The sequence below is a fragment of the Neophocaena asiaeorientalis genome, unplaced genomic scaffold, assembly GCF_003031525.2.
Source record: "Neophocaena asiaeorientalis asiaeorientalis breed wild unplaced genomic scaffold, Neophocaena_asiaeorientalis_V1.1 scaffold357, whole genome shotgun sequence".
NCBI lineage: Eukaryota > Metazoa > Chordata > Mammalia > Artiodactyla > Phocoenidae > Neophocaena > Neophocaena asiaeorientalis.
The window spans coordinates 4325942-4345420 of NW_020173270.1; the positions used below are offsets into that span (position 1 = coordinate 4325942).

General features: G+C 50.4%; 1 protein-coding gene across 3 annotated transcripts in view; it reads left to right on the forward strand.

Moving 5' to 3' along the window:
• TICAM1 (TIR domain containing adaptor molecule 1) overlaps positions 1-19403 on the forward strand; it is a 21334-nt gene extending 1931 nt beyond the window's left edge. Inside the window, exons 2-3 of one of the 3 annotated variants that reach the window (XM_024746057.1) lie at positions 11230-13475; positions 18969-19403. In XM_024746057.1, coding sequence (XP_024601825.1) covers positions 11372-13471 — 2100 coding nt within the window. In that variant the 5' untranslated portion in view covers positions 11230-11371 and the 3' untranslated portion in view covers positions 13472-13475; positions 18969-19403. Of the gene's footprint in view, positions 1-581; positions 653-11229; positions 13710-18968 lie in introns of those variants that run through there. The other 2 variants (XM_024746056.1, XM_024746055.1) reach the window with 2 other exon arrangements.
• The last annotated feature ends 76 nt before the right edge of the window (positions 19404-19479 follow it).

Genomic DNA, 19479 nt, shown 5'->3' on the forward strand with positions numbered 1-19479 from the left:
GTGGGCCTCCTCGTTGTTCCTCCAACACATCAGGTCCAGTCCCACCCCAGGACCTTTGCACATGCTGTCCCCACTTCCTGAAACTCTCTTTCCCCAGATCTGCACCTGAGTTGCTCCCCCACCTCCTTCAGGTCTCAGCTCCCGTATGTCACTTCCTCCCAGAGGTCTCCCTTGATCTCCAGTTCTCGGCAGCCTTTCCCCCAGTCCTTGCCTTTCTCCCCTACCCTGGCTCATTTTCTTGATGGCTTTATCCGTTCTCTGCAATGAACTACTTTCTCATTCATCCCGGGTCTCCCCCAACTAGACTGTGAGCTCCAAGAGGGCCGGGGGTCTGCAACAGCACCTACAATAGCTCTTGGCACACAGTAGGTGCTCAATTAATATTCCCTCTGTGTGTGAAGAGATTGCCCAAGAGTGTAGACAGGAGAGGAGGGGGTAGGCAGATTCCAGATTTGGTGAACAAATATAAAAGAAGAGAAAAAAGAAATTCTGCCAGTATTTATTTCTGATTTGTACGGTTTCTTATATTGTTATTCTGAACTCTCGCTCAGGACGAGGGCCACTCTCCTGCTGGCTTTACACACGAGGAAACTGAGGCTGAGAAAACAGGCTCCACCAGCTGGCAGGCGGCAGAGCCGGGTCCCTCACCCCGGTGGGTGCTCCCCCACCCCCACCCCGCTGTCCCCGGCAGCCACTGTCAGGTGCAGAGTGGACTTTGCCCTGGAGGCTGTGGAAGTTGGGCAGAATGAAAGCCAGGTTCCCAGAAGGCTGGGGTGGCCGCTGGGCAAGGCAGATGGAGTGGACGGGGGACATGCCAGGGCACAGTGTCTGGGGAGGGGGCGCTGCATCGGGGCTCAGGCTGGCGGGCGGGGAGATGGAGGAGAAACACGGTGTGACTTTAGGCAGTTTGCCAGGAGTGCAGGCACGGGAGGGCCTGCCTGCATGATTCTTTTTTTTCTTTTAATATTTATTTACGTGGCTGCGCTGGGTCTCAGTGGCGGCACGTAGGCTCTTTAGTTGCGGCACGCGGATCTAGTTCCCTGACCAGGGATCGAACCTGGGCCCCCTGCATTGGGAGTGTATTTTTATTTATTTATTTATGGCTGCGTTGGGTCTTTGTTGCTGCGCGTGGGCTCTCTAGTTGCGGTGAGCAGGGGCTACTCTTTGTTGCTGTGTACAGGCTTCTTATTGCGGTGGCTTCTCTTGTTGCGGAGCACGGGCTCTAGTACACAGGCTTAGTTGCTCTGCGGTATGTGGGTTCTTCCCAGACCAGGGCTCAAACCCGTGTCTCCTGCATCGGCAGGCGGATTCTTAACCACTGCCCCACCCAGGAAGTCCCCGGGAGCAGAGCGTCTTCTTATCCACTGGACCACCAGGGAAGCCCCTGCTTGGCTAATTCTGAGTCTGGCTGTGAGCTTTTCCACAAGCCCAGCCCTGAGCCTCTGCTGCGGGGGCCTCCAGCTCGGGTACTGCTGGGGGCAGACAGCTGTCAGGTACCCTAAGGCTCACGGAGCACCGAGGGTGTGCTAGACACGGCTCTGTACCATTTCTACACGGATTAACTCATTCGACCTATGGCAGTCCTCGCAGGAAGAGGTCATCCTTGTACCCAGTCCACAAAGGAGGAGACTAAGGCACCAATGTGCTTGTGGCCTGTTCAAGGTCACAGCCTGGAAGCCATACGGCTGAGATTTGAACCCCAAGAGCATGCCCCCACCCACTGCTCTCTCTTGCCCTGGAGCTGACTCATTTCGGGTGGGTGTCCCATAAAGCGGGGAGGCTGCGGCCAAGGGCAGGACAAGGGCAGCTGCCACTCTGTTCTTGTTGACCGTCTGGATTCCAAGAGAACCCAGAACACCAGAGTTTCACACAGCACCTCCTCTGTTCAGCGTTGGCAGCTAATTCAGATTTTCTTCTCACACTGCTGCCCGTGGTGTAGTTGCGGGAGTTGGTGAACTTTTCTTCCTTTTAACATTTTATTGACCTAGAACCTGAATTCAGAATAGGACACAGATCCTAAGTACTGAACTTGAATTTTCAGAGTGAACAGTGCGTGATGCAGAACTTAATGTCTGGCCACGTTCATGCCCCGTCCTTCACACTTTATCAGCTGTGCCCTTTATTCGTTAAAAATTGGAGGGTGCATGTCACCAGGTGATTGATTTTTCTCTCTTTTTTTAATTGGAGTATAGTTGCTTCACAATGTTGTGTTAGTTTCTGCTGTACAGCAAAGTGACTCAGTTATACATATACATATATCCCCTCTTTTTTCAGATTCTGTTCCCATATAGGTCATTACAGAGTACTGAGTAGAGTTCCCAGCGATTTTTTCTTTTTAAGTTACTATACATGCAGCTGTTCCCAGGAGCCACTGAGAGGTGGAAAGAACAGTTGATCTGAGGGTCATTGCTGTAGAGGGAGATATCTGATACTTCAAGGAGTTTTGATATTTCGGTAAGTTTTGGCTGACTTGTGGTCCCACCTGATCATCATCGTTTTTATGCCATTTTGTTGCCAACAGCAAGCTCACATCAGAGATGGGAGAAACTATACACTTTGTCTTTCTCTCTCTTTTTTTTAAAATTTATTTTATTTTTATTATTTATTTTTTGGCTGCGTTGGGTCTTCGTTGCTGCGCGGGCTTTCTCTAGTTGCGGCGAGCGGGGGCTACTCTCTGTTGCAGTGCACGGGCTTCTCACTGCGGTGGCTTCTCTTGTTGTGGAGCACGGGCTCTAGGCTCATGGGCTATAGAGTGCAGGCTCAGTAGTTGTGGTGCATGGACTTAGTTGCTCCACGGCATGTGGGATCTTTCCGGACCAGGGCTCGAACCTGTGTCCCCTGCATTGGCAGGCAGATTCTGAACAGCTGCGCCTCCAGGGAAGCCCCACTTTGCCTTTCTGTTACCGCTCACTTGTGCCTGCATTATGGCAACAATGTCTGTCCTCCACTTTCTTCCAGTAGTCTGGCCATGAGCTCATTTCAGGGGCTGTTTCAATTAAAACTAGATAAGTCTGTTTCTCAGGCCATATAACCAGGTCCATGTAAGCTGGAATCTCTGGCGATACACTTTGGAGACCACAGGCTCAGTGGGTTCTAGGGCCAGGCAGCCTGGCTTCCAATCCAGCTGCGGCCTTTACATACCTTTTCTCGACTAATTCTTCAAGATCTGGTGTGTATTTTTTCAGATCTCAATTCAGATGCTACATTTTTAACAGTTTAAGTGAAACCTGATCCTACCAAAACAAAGTTGGGTCTTTTTTTTTAAAGAGGAGATAATAGTACTTACAGAATTTATTTTTTAATACATACAATTATTTAAATGCATTGTATTTTACACACGGCAAAGCCTTGATAATTATTTTTTTTAATATCTATTTATTTATTTGGTTGCACCGGGTCTTAGTTGTGGAAGGCAGGCTCCTTAGTTGCGGCATGTGAACTCTTAGTTGCGGCATGCATGTGGGATCTAGTTCCCTGACCAGGGATCGAACCCGGGCCTCCTGCATTGGGAGCGTGGAGACTTATCCACTGTGCCACCAGGGAAGTCCCCAAACTTGGGTTTAATGGGGAAACATTTTTGTTTTTTACACTGACCCAGTTTTTCCATTTTAATGAATTAAATATGAATAAAATTTAATATTTACTTTCTCCCCGGTAGCTGTAGCCACATTTCCAGTACTCAGTAGCCACATGGAGCTGGGGCTGCCATAACAAAGTCCCACAGGCTGGGGGCCTTAAAAACCAGAAATTTATTGCCTGACAGTCTGGAGGCTGGAAGTCCAAGATCAAAGTGTCAGCAGGGTTGGTTCCTTCTGAGGCCTCTCTCCTTGGCTTGCCGACGGCTGTCTTCTCCCTGTGTCCTCACGTGATCCTCCCTCTGTGGGTGTCTGTGTCCTAGTCTCCCCTTCTTATAAGGACACCAGTCTTATTGGATTAGGACCCCACCCTTATGACCTCATTTTAACTTGATTACCTCTGTAAAGACCACATCTCCAAATGTAGTCACATCCTGAGGTCCTGGGGGTTAGGGTTTTAACATCTGAACTTGGTGAGGGGGGAACCCAGTTCAACCAATAACAGCCAGTTATCCCCCGTAATAATTATATGGGCTGGAGAGACAGGCATCTGGTCTTAGGGTTACAAACATTGGTGCCATAGGGCTGTTCTGCCCGTCGATAGCTGTGCAATCTGTTTGCCCCTCTATGGAATGGGGGAAAAAAAAATCATATGCCTGTTTCGTAGCCCAGGTGTTGGCAAACTTTTCTCTGGAAAGGACCAGAGAGTGAATATTTTCATCTTGATGGGCTACATGGTGTCTGTTGCAGCTACTCAGCTCTGCCACTGTAGCCTCAAAGCAGCCATGGACCCTGTGTAAATGAGTGAGCGTGTCTGTGTTCCAAGAAAACTTTATTTACTAAAACAGCCCATGGGCCATACTTTGTGACCCCTTCCTAGGGAGTTGTGCACCGTGTCATCAGGGCAGGCTTGACCAGAAATTTGAAGGAAGGTAGGGAGTGAGCTGTGGGGATACATGGGGGAAACAGTGTTCCAGGCAGAAGGAGCAGCCAGTGCAAATGCCCTGAGGCAGGACTGTGCCTGGCAAGTTTGAAGGATAGCAGGAAGGCCAGTGGGGCAATTAAGAGATATGATATACCAGGTTTGTATATTATGTATACATATACCCACTTTGTTGCCGTAAGTTGCAATATATTGATATTTGTTTTTGAAAGAAGCAAAAAAGTATATGAAAAGAAAAAGGAACTCTTCTCTGCAGTAATATATGGCTCACATTTAGTCTTTCTTTATGGAAAAATAATTCAGGAACTAAGAAAGCACTTAAGCAATAATTATCTTCCTTCTTTTTTTGGGGGGACTGTCAGCTCCAAGAAGGAAGAGTATTCCTGTTTTATTCTTCTCTCTGTCCTGATACATTCAGTGTCCAATACATGGCAGATGCTGGAAAATTACTGCTCGAATGAATGAATGAATGCTGTGTATGTATAACTTTCGCCTCTTCACACACTTCCTTTATTTATTATTTGCAACAAATATGTTCAGAGTTTTTACTCTGCGGATGGCACATTGGCTTGCTTTTTTTTTTTTTTTCTTTTAAGCTTATAAGGTCTCTTTAAAATATTTGAATCGATTGCTAACTCGAACCAACTGAGCAGATTCCTGAAAATCTGCGTTTCTGGCTTCTCTTGAAAAGTTAGCAGGTGTGGTCCCACCGAGCCCATTTTCCTTCTCGGCAACACACATGAGGCAAGACCACGGCATTTAGACAGGTCGAGGTGGTTCTAGGTTTTCAGGTAAAAGCCCAAGTGCCCCCCTTTCCCCCTACTCAGGCCCACAAGTTCCTGCACGACCTGCCCCGTCCCCTCCCTGCTCTACCCTCCTCCCTCTCTCTCCCCCTCGCTCACTCTGCTCCAGACATACAGGCCTTCTCGCTGTTCCTCCAACACACCAGGCATGGTCCTGCCCCAGGGCCTTTGCACGGGCTGTTTCCTCTGCCTGGATCTCTCTTCCTTCAGATGTCCCCACTCTCTCCCCATGTTTATGTCCTGTCGAAATCTCTTCTCATCAAGACCTTCCTAAACTACGTTGTTTAAAACTGCACACAGGGACTTCCCTGGTGGCACAGTGGCTGGGACTACACACTCCCAGTGCAGGGAGCCCGGGGTTCCATCCCTGGTCAGGGAACTAGATCCCACAGGCATGCCACAACTGGAACTTCGTGTGCCGCAACTGAGGAGCCCACGTGCCGTAACTAAGACCCGGCACAACCAAATAAACAAAACAAAAAACCCCAAAACTGCACCCCTCCACCCCCATTCTTGGAGTTCATGACTCTCCTTCCCTCCTTGTTTCTCCGCGACATTCATACTGTGATATATCATGAATTTCACTCATGTATCCGCCGATCATTTGTCCCCGCATACTAGGAAGTCAGCTCCATTTTAGGGTCTCTGCTATTTCCTGGTGCCTATCAGCATTTCAATATGTCAGGCCGCTTTCAATTTCGAAACAGCCAGACAGCCGCTCATCTCCTTGCGTCCTTCCTCCCCCCGCCCCCCCTCCCCAGCACCGCCTCTCTAGCCCACTCTGCTCGGTCACATCCCCGTCACACCTCTGGAACCATCGACCTTGGTCCTGGGCCATTTGACATCCGCTCAGAATGAATTTAAAAAAAAAAAAAAAAAAGCTGAGTCATGTATACAGTGCCGTCTGTGATTTATCAGCAAAGGGGGTTGATGGATGAGTCAGCTCTTCATCTAGACCGGGCATCCTCAACGTCAGCGCTTAGCAACGTCTGGGGCTCAGTCATTCTCTTGAAGGGCTGTCCTTCAAGGGCATCCTGGCCCCCACCCACTCAATGCCAGGAGCACTTTTCCACGCAGTCGTGACAACAGAAATGTCCCCAGATGTCGCCATGTGTCCTCTGGGGGGATAGAGTTGTCCCTGGTGCAGGTGCACTGTTCTTGGCTCGGGGGTGGGGCGGGTCCCAACGTGGACACCAGTGGGGAACAGGCAGTAGGCCTAGCTGAGGGGCAGAGAAAGCGTTCTCGGCCCCCTGGACTGGACGTGAGGCTATGCTTTTTCCAAGTCTGAATGTGATGTAAATTGAGCGCCTGGGGATTTAAATTTGGGGGTTTGGGACACTCTCCGTGGTGTCTTTGTTCTGTGTCCTTGGGAAAGACCTTTTCTCTGTGTGTGTTTTCTTTCTTTCTTTTAAATTTTTATTGGAGTAGAGTTGATTTACACTGTTGTGTTAGTTTCAGGTGTACAGCAAAGTGAATCAGTTATACATATACATATATCCACTCTTTTTAAGATTCTTTCCCCATATAGGTCATTACAAAGTGTTGAGTAGAGTTCCCTGTGCTACACAGTAGGTCCTGATTAGTTACCTATTTTATATATAGTAGTGTGTCTATGTCAATCCCAGTATCCCAATTTATCCCTCCCCGCCTTTCCCCCCGATAACCATAAGATTGTTTTCTACATCTGTGACTCTATTTCTGTTTTGTAAATAAGTTCATTTGTACCATTTTTTTAGATTCCATGTATAAGTGATATGATGTGGTATTTGTCCTTCTCTGTTTGACTTACTTCACTCAGTATGACAATCTCTGGGTCCATCCATGTTGCTGCAGATGGCATTATTTCATTCTTTTTTATGGCTGAGTAATAGTCCATTATATATATATGTACCACATCTTTATCCATTCCTCTGTTGACGGACCTTTAGGTTGCTTCCATGTCCTGGCTATTGTAAGCGGTGCTGCAATGAATATTGGGGTGCATGTGTCTTTTCAAATTATGGTTTTCTCCAGGTATATGCTCAGGAGTGGAATTGCTGGATCATATGGTAGCTCTCTTTTTAGTTTTTAAGGAACGTCCATACTGTTCTCCATAGTGGCTGTACCAATTTACATTCCCACCAACAGTGTGGGAGGGTTCCCTTCTTCTCCACACCTTCTCCAGCATTTATTGTTTGTAGATTTTTTGATGATGGCCATTCTGACTGGTGTGAGGTGATACTTCATTGTAGTTTTGATTTGCATTTCTCTAGTAATTAGTGATGTTGAGCATCTTTTCATGTGCTTTTTGGCCATCTGTATGTTTTCTTTGGAGAAATGTCTATTTAGATCTTCCACCCATTTTTTTGATTGGATTGTTTGGGTTTTTTTTTGATATTGAGCTGCATGAGCTGTTTGTATATTTTGGAGATTAATCCCTTGTGGGTTGCTTCGTTGGCAAATATTTTCTCCCATTCTGTGGGTTGTCTTTTCGTTTTGTTTATGGTTTTCTTTGCTGTGCAAAAGCTTTTGAGTTTCATTAGGCCCCATTTGTTTATTTTTGTTTTTATTTTCATTACTCTAAGAAGTGGGTCAAAAAATATCTTGCTGCAATTTATGTCAAAGAGTGTTCTGCCTGTGGTTTCCTCTAAGAGTTTTATAGTGTGCGGCCTTACATTTAGGTTTTTAATCCATTTTGAGTTTATATTATTTTATTTTTTTAAGGGATTGGGTTTTTTTGTTTGTTTGTTTTAATTTAGTTAGTTAGTTTTGGCTGGGTTGAATCTTCGTTGCTGTGCGCGGGCTTTCTCTAGTTGTGGCGAGTGGGGGCTACTCTTCATTGCAGTGGGCGGGTTTCTCATTGCAGTGGCTTCTCTTGTTGTGGAGCATGGGCTCCAGGCGTGTGGGCTTCAGTAGTGTGCCACGTGGGCTCAACAGTTGTGGCTCATGGGCTCTCTAGAGCTCAGGCTCCGTAGTTTTGGCACACAGGCTTAGCTGCTCCGCGGCATGTGGGATCTTCCCGGACCAGGGCTCGAACCCATGTCCCCTGCATTGGCAGGCATATCCTTAACCACTGTGCCACCAGGGAAGTCCCTAATTTCATTCTTTTACATGTAGCTGTCCAGTTTTCCCAGCACCACTTATTGAAGAGACTGTCTTTTCTCCATTGTATAGTCTTACCTCCTTTGTCATAGATTAGTTGACCATAGGTGTGTGGGTTTATCTCTGGGCTTTCTATCCTGTTCCACTGATATCTATTTCAGTTTTTGTGCTAGTACCATACTGTTTTGATGATTGTAGCTTTGTAGTATAGTCTGAAGTCAGGGAGCCTGATTCCTCCAGCTCCATTTTTCTTTCTCAAGATTGCTTTGGCTATTTGGGGTCTCTTGTGTTTCTATACAAATTGTAAAATTTTTTGTTCTAATTCTGTGAAAAATGCCATTGGTAATTTGACAGAGATTGCATTGACTCTGTAGATTGCTTTGAGTATTATAGTCATTTTGATAATATTGATTCTTCCAGTCCAAGAACATGGTGTATATCTGTCCATCTGTTTGTGTCATCCTTGATTTCTTTCATGAGTATCTTATAGTTTTCTGAGTACAGGTCTTTTGTCTCATTAGGTAGATTTATTCCTAGGTATTTTATTTTATTTTTTTGATGCGATTGTAAAAGGGATTGTTTCCTTAATTTCTCTGATACTTCATTGTTAGTGTATAGGAATGAAACATTTCTGTGTATTAATTTCATATCCTGCAACTTTACTGAATTCATTGATGAGCTCTAGTAGTTTTCTGGTAGCATCTTTAGGATTTTCTATGTATAGTATCATGTCAGCTGCAAACAGTGACAGTTTTACTTCTTCTTTTCCAATTTGGATTCCTTTTATTTCTTTTTCTTCTCTGATTGCTGTGGCTAGGACTTCCAAAACTATGTTGAATAAAAGTGGTGAGAGTGGACATCCTTGTTCCTGTTTTTTTTTGTTTAAGCATTTTAAAATAGATATATTTATTTAATTAATTTATTTTTGGCTGTGTTGGGTCTTTGTTCCTGCACACGGGCTTTCTCTAGCTGTGGCGAGCGGGGGCTACTCTTCATTGTGGTGCGCAGGCTCCTCATTGTGGTGGCTTCTCTTGTTGCGGAGCATGGGCTCTAGGCACACGGGCTTCAGTAGTTGTGGCACATGGCTCAGTAGTTGTGGCTCATGGGCTCTAGAGGTCAGGCTCAGTAGCTGTGGTGCACGGGCTTAGTTGCTCCGCGGCTTGTGGGATCTTCTCAGACCAGGGCTCAAACCCGTGTCCCCTGTATTGGCAGGTGGATTCTTAACCACTGTGCTACCAGAGAAGCCCTGTGCCTGTTTTCTTATCGACAGTATTGGAAGGAAATATTGCTGGCCCCATTCATACATTGATTCATTCATTCAACAAGTATTTGTTAGGTACCTGCTGTGTGGTTCCACAAACCCTCTGATGCCCAAGGTGACTGGAAGGCAGACAGATGTGGAAGGTTTAACACACAGGAGAAGGTCACCCAGTGGCCAATTCTGTTGTGGGGGGACATGGAGAGACAGACTGGGATAGAGAACCGGGGTGGTCATGGAGGGCTCCCTGAGGTTGCACCATTGTACCTGGGGGCTAAGGATGAGCTTCAGGTCACCCAGGCTAAGATCTGGGGTAAGGTGCTCCAAGCAGAGGGAACAGTGCATGCAAAGATCCTGAAGTGGGAACCAGCTTGGCATTTTTCAAGAAATGGAGAGAAGAGGAAAGAACCTCCAAAGGGCTTAGCAGCAGTGTTAGGCATAGATCTGGCCCTTGGTCATGGTTATAACTCATCATAGTAATAATGCAACCTGTATCAGTTAGCTATTGCTGTGGAACAAATTACCCCAGAACTTCGTGGCTTCAAAACAACAAACATTTATTATCTCATATAGTTTCTGAACATCAGGAATCTGGTGGCAGATGAGCTGGGTGGCTCTGGCTCTAGGTCTCTGATGAGGCTGCAGTTAGGCTGTCTTCCGGGGCTGCCTCATCTGAAGGTTTAACTGGGGCTGGAGCCTGAGATTGGCGCCCCCATGTGGCTGGAGGTGGGGAGCCTCAGTTTCTCCCCTGGTGGGCCTTTCCAGAGGACCACTCACATCACGGTTTACCCCCCACAGAGTGACAGAGAGAGTGACTAAGAAGGAAGCCAGTGTCTTTTATAACCTAATGTCACAGGTGACAGCCTATCACTTCTGCCATATTCTATCAATCTCACAGAACTCTGGGACAACATTGGAAGGACCACCCAAGGCTTGAATACCAGGATGTGGGGTCACTGGGGGCCATCTAGGAGGCTGACCCTTCCTGAATGACTTCCAGTCATTGGGCTCAGAGCTTTCCATACGTTAACGCAACTCAGCTCCCTGAAACACTCCCATAAGTGGGCTTATTATCATCCTAATAGGTAGTATAGTCTTGTAGTTACGCACATAACCTCAGCCTCTAGAGCCAGACAGCTTGGGCTCAAATCCCAGCTCTGGGAATTCCCTGGTGGTCCAGTGGTTAGGACTCCATGCTTCCACTGCAGGGGGTGCAGGTTTGATCCCTGGTTGAGGAACTAAGATCCCACATGCCTTTTGGACAAAACAAACAAATCCCAGATCTATCACCGGCTGTGTGACTTGGGGCAAATGACTTCACTTCTCTGGCTCACCTTCTTCCTCTGTGAATGGGGAAAATAGTAGCAGCTACCCGCTGGGTGACACCAGGCAGGTGCCTCCACTGTCCTCTTGCAGAGGAGGAGAGGGAAGGTGGGGGAGGTGAGAAGTCTTGCCCAAGGTCAAGGTCTGGTGATAGGTCTGGTGGGTTTTGAAGGCATGGGGGGGGGCGTTGTCTGGGCCGCCTCAGGGCCCCCTTTCTGGTGATAACCATGTCTTTCTGCTTCACAGGTCTGCTCTGCAGCCCCCAGGGGACCTAGTACCCATGAGCAGGTAGGGACACCGGGCCTGCAGCGCAGGGGGGCGGCGTGTGGAACATGACTCCATCACCCAGTGCTTCTCCCGCCACCGGAGGCCACACCCACCTGTGCCCATGGCCAGCACAGGGCCGTCGCTTTCTGGCGCCTTTGACATTCTAGGCGCGGTGGGCCAGGATAAGCTCTTGTATCTTAAGCACAAGCTGAAGACCCTGCGGCCAGGCTGCCGAGGGGCGGACCTCCTGCATGCCCTGGTGCTCCTAAAGCTGGGCCAGGAGACCGAGGCCAGGATCTCCCTGGAAGCACTGAAGACGGATGCTGTGGCGAAGCTGGTGGCCCGCCAGTGGGCTGGTGTGGACAGCACTGAGGCCCCAGAGGAGCCCCCAGACGTGTCCCTGGCCGTTGCCAGGGTGTACCACCTTCTTGCCGAGGAGAGGCTGTGTCCAGCGCCAATGCGGGAGGAGGCCTACCGCGCAGCCGTCCGTGCTTTCAGGTCCAGGGACGACCCCCAGCTGGGGGAGCTCCAGGAAGAGGCACGAGACCGGTGCGGATGGGACGTCCTTAGGGACCTGGAGGCCATCCAAACTCTCCACTCCGATCTGGGGTGCCTCCTGCCGTCCTCGGCATCACCCTCCGGGACCCGCAGCGATCCGCGGCCCATCGAGGACCTTTCGGACTGGAGCAGAGGGCATTCCCTGAGATCCACCGGCAGCCCGGCCTCCCTGGCCAGCAACTTGGAAATTAGCCAGTCGCCCACCATGGCCCTCCTCAGCAGTCACCACAGCCCCCACGGGCCCAGCAAGCTGTGTGACAAGCCCCGGGCCAGCCCGGTGCCCGAGCCTGCCCCTATGGGCTGCCAGGAGCCCGAGGAGATGAGCTGGCCCCCATCAGTGGAGGCTGCCAGGCCCCCGGTGCGGCCAAACAGCCCAGCCCCCAGGCTTCCCGAGGTGGCCGCAGATGCATGCCCCGCCAGCCTGCACGACCCCCCGGAAGCTCCAAAAACCAGCAGTCACTACTCGGTGGAGTGCACGGATGTGCCAGCAGCTCCCAAATCTCTCCCCTCGCCTTCCAGAAACGCCTGCCCTGTCGCGGATCAGACGCCAATCCAACTTTCAGAGGAAGACACCACTTACCCGGCGGCTCAGCCACGCCCACCGACTCCATCGGCCCCCCAAACGTCCCCTCCTAAGGCTCACCCTACCGTCTCGAAGCCGGGGCCCTGTCCTCCTGAGCTGGAGTCGCCGGAGCAGAAGTTCTATAACTTTGTGGTGCTGCACGCTGGCGCCGACGAGCACATCGCGCTGCGCGTGCGCGAGAGGCTGGAGGCCCTGGGCGTGAGCGACGGCGCCACCTTCTGCGAAGATTTCCAGGTGCCAGGGCGCGGAGCGCTGCACTGCCTGCAGGACGCCTTAGACCACTCGGCCTTCACCATCCTGTTGCTCACCTCCAACTTCGACTGCCGGCTGAGCCAGCACCAGGCGAACCAGTCGCTAATGAGCAGCCTCACGCGGCACGGGTGGCAGGATTGCGTGATCCCCTTCCTGCCCTTGGAGAGTTCCCTGACCCAGCTCAGCCCCAGCACGTCCAGCCTGCTCACCGCCCTGGTGTGGCTGGACGAGCACTCCCCGATCTTTGCCAAGAAGGTGGCCAACACCTTCAAGCCCCAGAAGCTGCGGGCCCGCAAGGCCAAGTGGAGGAAGGAACAGGATGTCCGGGCCCTGCAGGAGCACAGCCAACACCTGGAGGGTGAGCGGCAGCAGGCAGCGGCGTGGAGTGCCGCGCAGTCAGCTTACTTCCATAACTACCTGTCCTACCAGAGGCAGATGGAGAAGCTCCAGGTAGCTTTCGGGAGCTACATGCCATTTGAGACTCGGCAGCCTTCTGTGCTTCAGGCGCCCTTTGGGGGACCGGGGCCCCTCGGAGCCCCACCACCAGCCTTTCCCACCCGGCCGGGCCATCAGCCGCCGCCCCTGCCTCCTTGGCTGGCGGGCATGCCCCCACCGGCTTTCCCGCAGCCCCCGGTGGCTTTCCCGCAGCCCCAGGCCTTCCTGCAGCCCCCGGACTTCCCACAGACTTCACCCGTGCACCCTCAGAGCCCTGGGCTGCAGCCCCTCATCATACATCATGCACACATGGTACAACTGGGACTCAACAACCATATGTGGAACCAGAGAGGGACGCAGGCGCCCGAGGACAAGACGCCAGAAACGGAATGACCAAGTGAGTGGACCTGATGACCTCGGCCTTGATTCCCCATTTCCAGGGGTCAGTGGAACATGGGGTCATTTGCTACTTTCAGGACACTGCCGGGAAAATTGACCCCATGACTTTCTGGCCCTCCAGGTAGCCAGAATTGGATTTGTTTACAAATTCTCAGTCAATCCCTCCCTCTCTCTGGACCTTGGTGGTGGGGAATGGGTTGGGGGTATGGGTATGGTGGTGTGTTTTTTTTTGTTGTTGTTGTACGCGGGCCTCTCACTGTTGTGGCCGCTCCCGTTGCGGAGCGCAGGCTCGTGACGCGCAGGCTCAGCGGCCATGACTCACGGGCCTAACTGCTCCGCGGCATGTGGGATCTTCCCGGACCGGGGCACGAACCCGTGTCCCCTGCATCGGCAGGCGGACTCTCAACCACTGCGCCACCAGGGAAGCCCCATGGGTATGGTGTTTTAATTGTAATAAATATTTATTGAATGCTTTGACAGCGCCATTGTCCTCTGGGAGACCTCTGCCTGGCCATCTGTCAGGATAAAAACGTAGCTGCTATTGCCATAAAAGGGACAGGAGCCAAAAAGTTGCGCACGTTTGCTTTCATTTCATTGGTTAGGATATAGTCACATGGACCATCTCCGGCTGCAAAGGAAGCTGGGAAATGTAGTCCTCTGATGGGTCACGTGCTTTGCCACAAGTGTTGGTTCTAATGCCAGAGAAGGTGGAGAGAAAAGATATTGTGAGTACATTTAGCTGTTTCTGTTGCAGCCCTTTTTGGGGGAAGCGGGGGTCTGCTTTGATGCTCCCACCAAGGCTGGGCTCTGATCACACTGTGTAATCTTCAGCAAGTGCCTTCACCTCTCCGAGCCTCTGCTTTCTTATCTGAGAAATGGGTTTATGAGGCCATTGTTCCAAGGTCATCAGCAGATCGTGTGCGATAACAGTGAAATACCAGGGACAGTGTAAGTGCTCATTAACTTTGTGCCCGGTATGAAGGGGATTAATCTTTTTCAGGGTCTCAGACCTTTTGAGAATGAGAATAGAATTAATATTTGTTGAGCACTCACCGTTTATCCGTCTTGGAGGCTTTAAATCTAAACCTTTTTTTTTTTTTTAAATTTTTGGACTCACTGCACGGTATGCGGAATCTCCCTGACCAGGGATCTCCCCGACCAGGGAATCGAACCCGCGCCTCCTGCAGTGGAAGCGCAGTCTTAACCACTGGACCATCTAAACGTATTTTAATCCTCAAAAATGACCCTCCCCCCCAACGGTAGAAGCTTCTGTTGCTGGTCCCCATTTTACAGATGGGGAAAACCGAGGCAGAGAGAGGTGAATTCTGGTCCCCAAAGTCACACAGATGGGAAGTGGGGAGATTGCAATGAAGTAGTCGTATTTCCAAGGGAGGGAATGAAAGCCAGCCCAGGAAGGGCTATGTGGGCCAGGTGATCCGGGAAGCTGCAGGCCTCCTCTCACCCAACAGCGTGATTTGAACACTGACTTAGCATCCCCTTTCCTCCTCTACCAGCCACCCCAAAGGGCGGGCCTGGTGTGAGTCAGCCAGACTGTCACGCACCACTTACTATTTTAGTCGCTGACTCAGATTTTGTCAAAGGTCTGCTTCCGGCTTCCCTGCCATGACATGAAACTTGGGGAGATTGGATTCTCCGGGTGGGGTTGTGGAAACAGTTTCTTTTCTTTTCTTTTTGGCCGCTCTGGTGTGGCTTGCGGATCTTATTTCCCCGACCAGGGAACGAACCTGGGCCACAGCAGTGAAAACGCCAAGTCTCAACCATTCGACCAGCAGGGAATTCCCAAACAGACGGCTTCGGATCACTAAGGCTAGAGTCAGCTGCAGTTAACAGGCCATTTTTGCAGTTGACCAATATTTATTGAGCTCCTACTGTTTGCCAGGATTGTCCCAGACACTGGGGTGCAGTGGGCGCGAAGACAGATGTGAACCATCCCCTGCTCTCTTTTCAATCGCAGGTAGAGGTGGAGGGAAGGGAGTGGTGAATGAATCATCAAATGAGGAAGCAAGATAATTTCAGAAACTGAGGAGACTTCAGAAGAAATAAACTGGGCATGCACGGTGATGGGGGTGCCTCAGGAGGAAGAACTTTGGCCCAGGTGGCCAGGAAGGCCTCTCTGAGGAGGTGGCATTAGAGCCAAGACCTGGAAGAAAAGCTTGGGAAGGAAGGGTTAGATCTTCTGGGCAGAGGAAACAGGCAGTGCAAAGGCCCTGGGGCAGGACCATGCCTGCGTTGTTGCATGAACAGCAAAGATGGGCAGAGTGAGTGAGGAGGAGAGAGGGTGGTGAGGACCGGGAGGGGGAGGGGACGGGGCAGGTCGTGCAGGGCCTTGTGGGTCTCAGGGAGGACTTGAGCTTTTACCCCCAGGGAGGTGGGACCATGGAGGGCTGTGGGCAGAGGAGGGGCGGGGCCTGACTCAGGTGTTCATGGGCGACCTCTGGCCGGGGCGGGGAGGGCAGACTGGGGAGCAAGGGTGGAAGCTGGGAGCCCAGAGGGGACTGGTCCAGGCCAGTGAGGATGGGGGCTGGACCGGGTAGAGGCAGAGGAGGGAGAAGTGGACCCATTCAGAATGTGAGCCCCTATTTCATCCCTGAGATGTTGTGAGTCGCAAGTCACAGCCCTTTTCCGGGCCTCATCTTTCTCACCTGTACCATGGACATAGTGACCTCCAGTCTGGAACTCCAGTACCTACATGTCCCTGTGTCAACCCAGTATATTTATCTATTTTTATACATTTATTTATTTATTTATTTTAAATGTTTGGCTGCATCGGGTCTTCGTTGCCACGCATGGGCTTTCTCTAGTTGCGCCAAGCGGGGGCTACTCTTCATTGCGGTGCACAGGCTTCTCATTGAGGTGGCTTCTCTTGTTGCAGAGCATGGGCTCTAGGCGTTCAGTAGTTGTGGCTCGTGAGCTCTAGAGCACAGGCTCAGTAGTTGTGGCGCACGGGCTTAGTTGCTCTGCGGCATGTGGGATCTTCCTGGACCAGGGTTTGAACCCGTGTCCCCTGCATTGGCAGGCATATTCTTTCTTAACCACTGTACCACCAGAGAAGTCCCCAACCCCGTATATTTAAAGGATGATCATTTTGAAATCCCTGGGCTAAGGTCTTTACGTGCTGGATGAACACACTTAATCCTCTCAACAGCCCCAGGAGCTAGAAAAAATGTTCCCAATTTACAGATGAGGAAACTGAGGCCAGGAGGGCTGACATCATTTATCCAAGGTCACACAGCTTATAAGTAGCCTTCTGGGGCAGGAGAAGGAGCCAGGCATCTCTCTACTGGATTCTAGCCCATATGGAGACTCTCCAGCCTGTTAATTTATGACCTCCGTTTTTTATTTTTATTTTATTTTATTTTTTGGCTGTGCTGCACAGCATGTGGGATCTTAGTTCCCCAACCAGGGATCGAACCGGTGCCCCCTGCACTGGAAGTGCAGAGTCTTAACCACTGGACTGCCGGGGAAGTCCCTAGATTTTTTAAATTCTTTGAAATATTCCTGTTCATTTTGTTACTTGTTAATTTGTGGCTTCTCCACTACACCCTGCCCACCCTGAGAGAGCTGGGGGCCCACGTGTCTTGGTCACTGCAGTATTTTCAGAACCCAGCACAGGATGTGGCACACAATAACTGTTCAGTAAAGTAAATCCTTCTGACAAACAATTAGTGAGCACCTACTGTGTGCAGAACATGCTGGGTGCCCTGGACACAGACCTGGTCCCTGCCCCCATGGAGCTCACTGGGCAGTGAGTGGAGAGGACATGGAGTCCTCCATCCATTTAGCCAACCAACATTTATTGAGCTCCTACTGTGTGCAGGCCCTTGGGCACAGGGATGACTGAGTAGTCACCCTCTCAGGTGACCTGAGACACCCCCATTCTGTCCTCTCAGGGCTCACTGTCCAGTGCCAGAGACAGAGTTATGGGGAGATCAGGCCTGTGATGAAGTGTAGGGGGCTGTGGAGGCCCAAAGGGGACCCTTGACCAGCCTTGGGGGAATTAAGAGAATCTTCTGGAAGGAGGAAGTAAGCTGACACCAGAGGCCTAAGTCGGAATGAGCCATTGGTGGGGAAAAGTGTCCCTGGGGATGGGCACAGCATGGGCAAAGGCCTGGAGGGGAGACCACGTAGGGAAGGGCAACTTCACACACGGCCACAATTCCTGCTGCCCCAGCGCCCCCTGGTGGCAGCTACCACCTCGGAGGCCAGCCTACCCAACATGGCCCCGTGGGCCTGGGGTATTTCCTGGAGAAGTCCCATGCCCCGTCTTGGCCAAACAGCCTTAAAGAAAAATAGGGGGAAATTTTTTGAAAAGTTTCCCCTTTTTTCTTTATATATTTTAGATTGTGACTTTTTTTTTCTTGGCCACGAGGCATGGCACGTGGGATCTTAATTCCCTGAACAGGGGTGGAACCCAGGCCCTTGGCAATGGGAGCACAGAGTTCCTACCACTAGACCACCAAGGAATGCCCTAAAATCCGTTTTAAATGGCACTTCTCCAATCCTCTCCTCTGCTCTGACTTACGTTATATAAGATAATAATAATAACAAGCACAAACACTTCGATAAAACTTACTATGGGCCAAGGATTGCTCTAAGAGCTTTAGTGTAATCCTTGCTCTAAGAGCTTTAGTGCAATCCTTACCACATCCTTACAATACCCTTAAGAGGTGGATTTCATTATTCCCATTTTACATATGAGGAAACAGGCTCAGAGAGGTTAAGTAATCTGGCCAAGGTCACACAGCCTATAAGGAACAGAGATTCTAATGAAAAATATAACGTGAATTTTTTTTTGTTATGAGAATTATGTTATTTTTTAAGTGTACACTTCAGTGGTTTTTAGTATATCTCACTATATTGTGCAATCATTACCGCTATGTAATTCCAGAACATTCTCATCACTCCAAAAAGAAGCCAAGTCCCCATTAGCAGTCCCTGGGCATTCCCCTCCTCAGCCCCGGGCAATCACAAATCTGCTTTCTGTCTCTGTGGATTTGCCCATTCTGGACGTTTCATATAAATGGGATCACACACTATGTGGCCTTTGGCGTCTGGCTTCTTTTATTCAGCAGAACATAAACTTGCATTCCTAGGCCACTCCCATTATCGGGAGCACTGGTCACCACTCCGTGAGTCTTCATTCTTTTTCATGGCTGCATAGTATCCCACCTCCAGAGAGCCCCTTCATAACCAGTATGAGAAACACCCTTGGAACCTGCATTGCTAGAGCAGAGGGGTGCCTAGGGGTCAGTTAGGCAATCCACTGCAAAGCAGAACAAAACTATGAGAAATCCTACTTTTATTTTCTGGTTGCACCATATATACCTGGTGTGCCCAGGCTCTCGGGTCAGTGAGATTATCAATCAACAAACACACGTCTGGGCAGAGTTGTTTGCCAGGGTGCTGGTGTGGAGGTTTGCAGATGGCCCGCGATGAGGCAGTGAGCGTCTGTTTATTCTCTTTCTTCTAGAAGCATCTGCGTCCTACCAGGGCCTGGCACTTGTGCTGGGCCTTTGCCAGGGGTCGTTGTGACACTGGATCTCAAGGTTACCCTGACCGAGACCCCAGCCAGGCAGGGCCTCGGGAAACTGAAAGTCCAGTGGAGCCGGAAGGAGGAAGTTTCTGCAAGCTCTGCGGCCGACACCCACCTCCACCCCCTACTCCTCTGCCCATGCTAATAAAGGGCCTTCTGAAAGGTAGGGTCAGCCCTGAGAAGGGCCAGTGTGGGATTTTTCCTGCAGTGTTTGCTCCAGTATCAGCCCTCTTTCCTCCCCAGGCTGCAGAAACTGTCCTGGTCAAGGTCATGGGTACCTTTGAGTTGTTAAGTCCAGAGGTCACTTCTCTGTCCTCCTCCCCCTCTCGGAGGCGTCTGACCGGGCCAGTCGGCCTCCTTCTAAGAACTGCATTGTCACATGGTCCCCGGGCCCCATACTCCTCCTCCCCCCCCGCCTCGCTCTCCCTCCCACCCACTTACCCACCCA